The following is a 9,631-nucleotide window of genomic DNA, read 5'->3' as shown; positions in this document are numbered from 1 at the left end:
GCCAACACAGGGCTGTTGAAATCCTTGATGATTTGCCAAGCATTACCCTAGGACAGGGGTCGGCAAACTTTTGAGATGGAAGAGCTGCCAGGGGTCAGCAAACTGTGGCTTGTGAGCCACATGTGGCTTTTGGGGTACATACATGTGGCTCTGAAGTAAAATTGAAAATGAAAATAAAACTATCATAGCTTCATTTATAAAAATTTTAAAGGATGCTATTCACATAATGGTGATTATGTAAAAATATATTTATGGCTCTTGAATAATTTTTAAATTGTTGTGAGGGACAGGACTGGCTCTTCCAGGGGTCGGCAAACTTTTGAGATGGAACGTACCCAAAGAACTGCATGTGGCTCACGAGCCGCAGTTTGCCGATCCGTTCTAGGAGAAAGTTAGACTTAGACTTTCTATAGGTAACACTCCACTGGTGTGCATTATGGAAAAGGTGCCATGACTGGACCGCCCACCTTTAAAAGGCATGGGAATGTTTTGGGAATCTCGCTGTCTTTTCTGCAGTTATTTTTATAGTTGTCAACTCCTTTCTATGGAGTTACAGGAAACTTGCCACTCAGAAAAGTCCTCCTATGCGATCTCATTGGAGACTCTTCTTCCCTCTGAGCTTGGGTAAACATTAAACTACCTAAAGGTCCAAAATTGTTTACACGTTTTCCCAAAGGCTTTGTCAGATGTGCTTCTGAAGAAAAGACTGATTCCCATAAGCCCACCAATGAAACTTTCCTCTGAGCTGCTGGCAGATTGCCCAAACCCAGATTATAGTAAATCCATGAGAGTAGAGACATCATGTCAGGTTTTATTTCCCCTGCAAGGTTAAACCATGTCTAGTGACGTAACTATTAGCCAAGAGCAAAGAACCAGACCCCTCATTTACATCATGGCACTGCAATCTCAGCTGGCAAACAAAGATGGCCGTCATTCAAGCAGCCTTGTTCCTGGAGCACAAAAACACCCAAGACTCAACACCTTTAAAGTTTTCATAGTTTTGAAAAAAGCTATTACCATTACACAAATGATAATGATGGTAGTCCTTAAAAAAAACAAACTGAAAGCGTTTTATAGCTAAACAATTTTATTGGCTTTTTGTGGAATAAAAAACACAAAACAAACCCCCATGGTTAAAGGCCATAATCAGCATCAACCAAATGAACCAGCCACTTGGTCACAGCAGCTGATAACAAACATGAGTGGATATTATTGCTTATAACCCAGGTTCATTTCTAGGTCCATTACTTTTTGGCAAGATTACAATCAAATGGGAGCTTTGGTTGTGTAAATTCAACTCTGACTACACACTGAAAACTCAACCTTTACCATTTTATGATGGGATATATATGCTGATTCTTCCTGAATCTTGACATTTATCTACTCAATATTTCTCCTTTCTCTTTCCATTAATGATTTACAACCCTATTGACCAAAAATTAAAGCACATGCATTTACAACCATCCGTCCCTACTCCATTGCTCCCCTCCCTTGTCATGAGAGGGTGATGCATTGTCTGGGCCTCTCCAGACTCTTGTATCTGGTGTGTTTCCACTATCAGTAATAATCGCCTATCTATAATCTGGATAGATTTTTCAAATGCATATGATTGCCAACATTGGAACTGGGACTCAACTGTCTCTTTTCCAACTTCCGAAAGCTACAAGAAAAAAAAAATCCACAACTTTAAGCATTAATAAATTGACCTTGCGACAGAATAAACCACGCCCCCACCATACAACATCCCATGGTAGGTAGGGAGCTGCGGCCTTCAAATGCTCTGTATGAATGCTGTAACATTTTAATTCACTGAGAAGCAGTGATTGGCTGCCTCCTGAAAGCTCCCCTGCTGAATACTTTCTATGTTAACACTGAAAGCTCAGAGTGACAAAGGGTCAGAATGAATTCACAATAGCACCATTTCCTAGACTCTTGGACTAAGATTCCTGTCTGTGGTGGAGGATGCAGGGACCCTAGACGACCCAGCCTCCAGCTTTGTACCTTCACAGGCTCCGCCGAATTTCGGCAGCAGTGGGTAGTCTGCCTTAGCCTAGTTCTGCAGCAACATGAAGTTTCCCTGGGAAGAGTTAAAAATACATGTCTTATAAAGTGAAGTTGGCCGCAGGTGAGAGACCTGAGGAAGCTTATTTCTGGTGGTGAGATGTGACAAGCCTGCAGATGGTGGGACAGAGGTTGGGGACCCCTGCCCTTACCCAACTCGATTCAAGTCAGTAGAGAATCTGCATGCGGAAGCATGGCAAGATCAAGGAACAGGACAGACAGAAACCCTAACACAGCGATCCAAACACCAACGCTCTTACGTTATCTTTTGTATTCAGGTCCACCAGCGAGTTTGCCCTGAATAATGCTGGGATTTAATAAGCCCTTCTAATGATTATAAAGATTATCCTCTTGAATCTAGACATTTGAAACAACAGAAGATTTGATATCACTATATTTTACATGGCACATATAACCATATAATTACTAGCACTCACACGGCAAATATTGGAAATACGCATTCTTGGAGTTGACTTGGTAATTATACCAGTGCTATTCAGCAGAACAAAGATTCAACACTCTCTAACTTGCACTTTGGGAAATTTCATTCCAACCCTTTACTTCACAACAAAAGGATAACCCTCTAATTATGTAATAAATGCTCTGCGTTCATGTGGGCACAGAGAATCACAGGGTGTCTTCATGGTTAATTTGTGGCCTGTAAAATAAAGTAATACATAGTACTTTCATTTCAACAAAATACAAGAGACCGTATAAAAATATTTTCCAGTTTGGAATTTGAAACATGAAAGCTGGGTTGGTTTTTTTCTTTTTTCCTTTGTATAAAAAGAAATTAAATAATGGACTAAGGTTTATTAAGCCTTCTAACAAAAAAATATACATATAAGGAATGCAGTGAGCGTAGATTTCCCTTTTTGTCCAGGCTCATGGATGGTGAGCTTGTGCTTTGATCCCGACAAAGATAAATGCACAAAAGTGGAGGAAGATCAGTGCCTGAAACCTGAACTACATCTTATCTCTAATAATAAGACTAATTTTACAGTAGTGCTTTTAAAAGTGGTGTGTCGGATTACTGATCTTTTTTTTCCTCTTCCTGCTCAAGCGACCGCTGGACTTGAATTCCAGAAGCACCACTTTCGTCTCGAGTAGTGTTTATTTAGTGCAATATCTTCCTTCTCGCGTTCCCTTTTCACGCGCTGGTAGTGGTCTTCTTCTTTCAGGTACCACACAGGGGGCCAACGATGGCGCTCAAAATATTCCTGGTTGTCTGGTGAAGGAAAGGGGTGGATGATCACACCTGTTGATCACTGATCGCTTCTATGTGCTAGCATCTGTGTTTAATGCTTCACATATATGATTATTGTATACATCCTCTCAATGATTTGATGCACAGGGACTATGATTAGGACCATTGGCAGATTGTGACAATGGAGTTTTGAGAGGTAGGGTCACTTGCCCAAAAGTCATGTATCTGGGCACAGGGAGCCTGAACCCAGGGCCACCTGATTTGGAGTGTAAGCTTCTTTCTAAGCCTGTCTCCCCGGACAAGGCTGGGCCGATAACCTCAGCATGCCCTGTAGCAGGGCCTCCTGAATCCCACCTCACCCGAACCCCTAAGCATGAAGTTCTCCAAAGAGAATTCCCAATCTACAATCCCTGTGTCATGTCATGTGAGGATATGACCAGCAGCCAGTCACCATGACTTCTCCATGAGCTGCTTACTGCCCATGTTCCTTCTTGAGGGCAAGGAAAGCAAACCCTTCAGTCAGAAGTGATAAGAATTGGATGCATGGGGATCCCACCGTCTCACCTGCAGATTTTGATTTGATTTCCTTGCGGAACTTGGAACAAACACTGTTGTAGTTGGTGCAGATGTGGTGCAAACACCAGGCGGCCAACTGGTGGGCGTTGTGAAACTGCAGGGAAGGGACCAAAAGAGGGTGAAACTCTATTATCTACAGTGGAGAAGCCACGTAGGCATGAGGGAAATAAAGGGCCATATGCTAACTCAGTAAACATCTTGTTTTGACTTTGGCCATCGTTCTTATTCCAGCCAAGTATAGCATTTGGCACACCCCTCTTTTATCCCCTGTGATAGGTGCACCAAAAATAATCACAGTAACAGATCAGGAGTTTAAAGTATGCCTCGCCCTCCCCTTTTCCCCCCGCCAGCTGGCCCTCTAGTGATAACTGACTGTGGCCTCTGGAAGGCACCAGCCCATGGCAGAAAGCAGCGATGTCATCTCTGTTTAAGGAAGCCTGGGCAATGCAATACTCCGTGTCGCATGTCAGAGCTCAGCTTGCTGGGGCCAAAGAGCTGAAAGCGGAGACTGTGGAATGTGTGACTGTACTATACCTGTCCTTTGGTTACATAAGAAGAGCAGGCGGTGTGGGCAGAGTGGGAGGGGTCTGAACACCCACCCCTCCTTTCTGAGCAGGTGCTCAGGGAGCTGGCCCTGAGGTAGCTGTGACTGAAAAAGACCTGACGCTCAAACATCGACAGTCCACCACTGTTCCTTCCCCAATTGTGGCAGGTCTCCTCCCATCCCTCACTCTTTTTGTCTATACCCTTTCTCAGACATCCATTCTGTTGTTTATTGCTCCTGATGTTCCTTGGATCAGGCCAAACCCTGAAACCTACAGCCCGGCATCCTCTGGGGCCCACGTCATCCTGAGCGAAGGCCAAGAAAAAAGCCAAAGTCCTCAGAAACTAATCCAAGAAACTCTCTAAAAATCACAACCCCCATGTCACAGACAATTTTAGCTGGTGCTCTAAACTCTTGCTATTAGATTTCTTTCTGAAATTAGGTTTAGGGTCATGGTGTACTGGAGTTGACTTGTATCTACCTGGTCAGGAGAGTCAATTGTTAGTGTGTATTCATTCCCTACTCTGAGCTCAGGGACTTCACATTGTTAAAATGGGTCAGGTGGGAAATCTATACCACAGGAATTAGAAAATGCAACAGGTCAGGGGCCCACTTTCCCCAAGCTGATTGTGAAACACTTACCAGCACACCATTGGGTTAGGGTCTAATGAATAAGCTAAGGTATGGGAGACTCCACCCTAAACCCCTTCTCCCAAGGCCTGTCAGAGCTTAGCAGTAATATTTCCTTGCAGAGTGTATGTGTGGGCAGGCTGGGGGAGGGGACAGCATGGGAACACAAAACCAACAGCCACAAAACAAACAGTCACAAATGATTACCTGAAGAGGCCTGGTCCTATATGAAATTCTGGGTCATTCCATCTTTAGGAGGAATACTCACTGGAGAGAGCCCAAGTCACAAATTATTCATCCCCCAGGCCTGTTTTAAAAGACCCCAAATTTCAAGTGTGGACAATCGATTTTGATGGGAGCTTGCTGAGCCTCCTGCAATTGATGTCTCTTCTCAGTTTTTCCTGTAACCTCTATTAGGCTGTTCTTCATACTGGATTTTACTAATTGGTGCCTGCATCTATTTCTCTCACTTGCCTATAATTGCCACAAGGGCAAAGAATCTCCCGTTTTAATCTACCTCTTGTCTAGGGTGGTGCCTGGTACGTGGGGAGAAAATCTAACAAATAGTAATGCTTGCTGAATGTTAAGTCAGACTGAGCAGGTTTCTGTAAAGTCATATTCCACTGTTTTCCTTCTTGAATCCAAGCCATCGCCTATGGCCACAGTTGGAAAGGCCCGAGGAACACCTGCTATGTATGTGCCTCCCTCATTTCCCTGAAACCACCTCTTCTCCCTTGATTGAGAAATACTGATTTAAATTGGCTGACCTACAACGTAGGAAACCACTGCCCTAACAGAGAGGGAACAACGAAAGCCAAAGCCAATAGACCAAATAAAAGACTAAAGAATTTGTTCTTAGTTCTTTCAGAGTGAGAACACATTGCCAATAAGTCTATGCCAGAGACTAGATAATCCCACACACGAGGATGTGCCTTGCATTATGAGAGGGCTTCCACTCTTACATGCTGTTTCTTGAACAGTCTTTCCCACTTGATTCTCACCATAATCGGTAAGGTTGATAGGGCATGAATCACCATCTGCATTTCTTTCTTTTTTATTTTTTAATTGGGGGAAGGGAACAGTGCTGGGGAATTGGGGAAGGGGAACAGACAAGTTGCTGTCCTTTTGTTCTTCATTCTAGTTGTGGAGGGTGTCGCTTCACAGGCCCATGTTGGTATTATCATTGTGCTCTTCCCGGGTGAGGAAGTCACTCGCCAGCCATTGGACGGCTGCTCACAGCGGCTCATGGCGGCTCATGAAAGCTCACGCCAGCTGCCAGCCAGCCCCACTGCAGCCTCCGCCGTCGCCGGCGACTCACGGCAGCCCAGCTCCAGGTCGAGCTGTTGTTCACCATCTTAGCTGTAGAGGGCGCAGCGTCACTGGCCCTCATGTGGGATCCGAACCGGGGCCCTGCTGCTCAGAGTTGGCGTCCCAAGCCAACTCTTAACCAACAACGTGCCGCTCGGCTGGCCTCCCCCCGCCCTGTTTCTTACGGAGGAGGAAACTGAGGCAGAGTTTAGCTTTGTGCCTTGAGTAAGGTATTCAGTTACAAAGCTGAAGCTGGATCTTGGACCCTCTCTACAAGAAGAGTGCAAGTGCATACTGGGAATACAGAATCACAACATCAATATTAACAAATACTGATTTTTAAAAACCCCAGGGGAGCTGCAGTGAGATGTGGAGCCTCCATGGAATTCTAGAAACTATCTGATCTTGGCCTACACACATCTAAGCATTTAAAAAAGGAGAGACAAAGCCTTCCCCTAGCATGCCCCAAGTTTTTCTCCCACATGTGAAGTTGGTGCCTTGGGGCGGCAATGGGGGCTGGTGTGGGGGCAAGGTCCTTGTTTTTTTTTCAAATGGAGCCCAGCAGGGTGAATGGTGCAGGAAACGTAAAACTCTCAGATCTTCTCAGTGTACACAGGGGGCCTCTGTGACTCAGTGGTGACATCTTTATTTAGACAGATGCAACACTGGAATGTTTTATCAGCATTCAATGAACTGGTTGAACACACTTAAAAGGTAAAAAGCAAACCATTACAAACCTGGGCCAGTTCCAAATAAAAGAGCACTTCTCCATCAATGCTCACACCACTCATGGCAGCCTTGGTCAGCTCCTGAACGGCGTGCTGCTCTGGGGACGAGAAGGGACAGGAGAAAGTGAAGCCGTCCTCTACAAACCAGACATCTTGCCCTGAGGGTCTGGTCTGGGGCCACCCAACGGGGGAGGAAGTATGGGACACAGCTCTGGCAGCCATCTGAACTGGATCTAAGGCCCTTCCGATGTGTAGTACCTTTCAGTACATAGAGCTTTGGTCTATAGCCATTGCACCAATGGTTCTGGGGACACTTGTTAGCACTTCTGCAATAGCCAGAGTCCCCCAGACCTTCACAGTTCTAGATAGTCCAGCACTTTCCTAGAATCCTCGAGACTCTCTAGTATCTTCCTGTTTGACAGTTTCCCCACTCGCTTCACTCCAAATCTCAACACTCTCTGAGAGCGGAGAGACTGAGTAACAGGAATGAATCCATACGGGAGATTAACAGTGTGAATGCATATGTCTGTCTCAACAGCTGCAGATGGGCGACATATTGTTCAACCTCTTAGATTCCAACAATTGGGGAGATTGTGAGCCGGAAGTAACACAAATCCAGCTGAGAGAGCCATATTTGCTTGGGAGCTGTGTCCGAGGCTTCTAAGCTGAATTTCAATTGTGGTTCTGAGACTGAGCTGTCTTGCCTCCATTTGGGCTGTCACCTGCCTCTGGGATTGACATGCATAGGTACTCTATGCCACGCACTTCTAGCTTCTTGATGTTGCTGTATTCCTTTTTCTTATCTATTATTGTATCTGTTCTCTAATCCAATATATTTCACAAATCATACTGACTTTCTGCTCTAGCTCTACATACTTGTTAGGTAATATACCTCTATCTGGTCAATAAGGTATCCACATTTGAGTGGTTTCTTTGGTAAACCCTTCCTCAGCTGGATTGACAAACAAGTGCTATTTGAAACTAAATTTCCCAGAAAAGTCATCGGGCTTTTCAATTTTAGGTAACTGCAATATTTCTTGATATTCATTCAACACTTTGGCTTGCATAGCATTTTCACCCCAGAAACTGATTCGTAAACACTATGTTCTAAACACTCTATACTTACACTAAATGGTACAAAGCAAACACTATAAAGGATGAAAGTAATCATCTTAGGATGCCACATATTAAATAATTATAACAGTAATAATAGCCTTTAATAATAAACATACAGAGAAGTCTGTAGTTCACACACGGTTTCTTTGGGTCAGTTTCTTCCATGGAGAAATCAGTCCCATGTTTTCATCACCATACTTAATATTTAAGCCAAAATGGCACTACTTCTAGGTTGATCACAAACCTTGTTCAACAACTTTGGCTCCAAATTACTGTTGACTGTTTCAAAAAAGATCAAATATATCCTCACAGAACAAATACTTGTAAAACCTGTGAGTAGTCAAATGGTTTGGAACTGATACTTCTAAAAAAAGGAATTGCCCATCGTAGCCTCCGAGGCGTACTATTTAAAAGGCAATATATTCTCATTTGGGTCTATGACTTCAGGTATATTAGTTAAAAACAGTTTTGTTTTGTTTTTTTAAATCAGATGGCAATGCTTCAGCTATCTCTTACTATCTAACTGGGGAAGAAGGAAGATGAGGGGAGGACTTTGATTTCCTGTTGGTCGAGTAGAGTAGAAACCTGGAGAAATAAATCTTTTTTTCTAAAGACATTGCCCGAAGGTCAAGCACAGATCTGACTGGTTGGTATGTTCATACATTCATTTTAATTCATTTAATGATTCAGTGAATATTTACTGAGAATCTGATATGCTTAGGCACTTTTCTGTGTGCAGACGATAGGCCAGGGAACAAAACAGGCACTCTCTCTGCTTTCGCAGTTAACCGGAGTCAACTGAACATAGCGATAAACACCTAGATTGCTGATTGACACCACTGGTGAATGAGGCTGAAGGTTTACATTAAAAAAAAAAAGGTATCTGAATGTACACATCCTATTTAGACCTGCTTCAGCTTACCAACTGAGCAAATCTATAAATGATAATAAGATTTTGTGAAGTTAAACCAAGCCTCCCTTTTTTTACTTTCTCCCAAAAGGATCTTGACGATATCAGAACATTTTCTAAAATAGCTTTAAGAAAACCACTTACATAATGTTGACTATGTGCCAGACACTGTTCTAGGACTTCATATGTATATGAATATATATATATATATACATATATATATGTATATATATCTATATATCTATATCTATATCTTAACTCTTTAATCCTCATAACAGCTCTGTGTTAGAATAATATCATCCCCATTTTAAAGAGAGTGAAAGCTGAGACACAGAGAGGTTAATTCAAGTGTGAAGTCATCCCGTCGGTAAATGGTGAAGTCAAAATTTGAATCCCAGCAACCTGTCTGTGTAGCCTATGTTCTTAACTCCTGCTTCCTATTGCTGCTTTCTTAAAGACTGTGTCTGAGCACACGTAATGGGGATCACGTGGACATGATGGTTTTACTTCAAATCCCATGATCCACAAATAAGGCCGAATGCACAGAGCCT

The 9,631-nt window shown here is 43.3% G+C and overlaps 1 protein-coding gene across 6 annotated transcripts in view; it reads right to left on the bottom strand.

Moving 5' to 3' along the window:
• Nucleotides 1-1,069: 1,069 nt before the first annotated feature.
• The window catches only part of RHOBTB1 (Rho related BTB domain containing 1), a 146,552-nt gene continuing 137,990 nt past the window's right edge, over nucleotides 1,070-9,631 (bottom strand). For 4 of the 6 annotated variants that reach the window (XM_019638389.1, XM_019638386.1, XM_019638387.1 and 1 more), the window contains 3 exons: nucleotides 7,064-7,152; nucleotides 3,833-3,938; nucleotides 1,391-3,289 (listed from right to left, as the gene is read on the bottom strand). In XM_019638389.1, the coding sequence (XP_019493934.1) occupies nucleotides 3,120-3,289; nucleotides 3,833-3,938; nucleotides 7,064-7,152 (365 nt within the window). In that variant the 3' untranslated portion in view covers nucleotides 1,391-3,119. Of the gene's footprint in view, nucleotides 3,290-3,832; nucleotides 3,939-7,063; nucleotides 7,153-9,631 lie in introns of all 6 variants that reach the window. The other 2 variants (XM_019638390.1, XM_019638385.1) reach the window with 1 other exon arrangement.

The sequence above is a fragment of the Hipposideros armiger genome, unplaced genomic scaffold (assembly GCF_001890085.2).
Source record: "Hipposideros armiger isolate ML-2016 unplaced genomic scaffold, ASM189008v1 scaffold_39, whole genome shotgun sequence".
NCBI classification, from domain to species: domain Eukaryota; kingdom Metazoa; phylum Chordata; class Mammalia; order Chiroptera; family Hipposideridae; genus Hipposideros; species Hipposideros armiger.
This window is presented reverse-complemented; position numbering and strand designations above follow the sequence as displayed.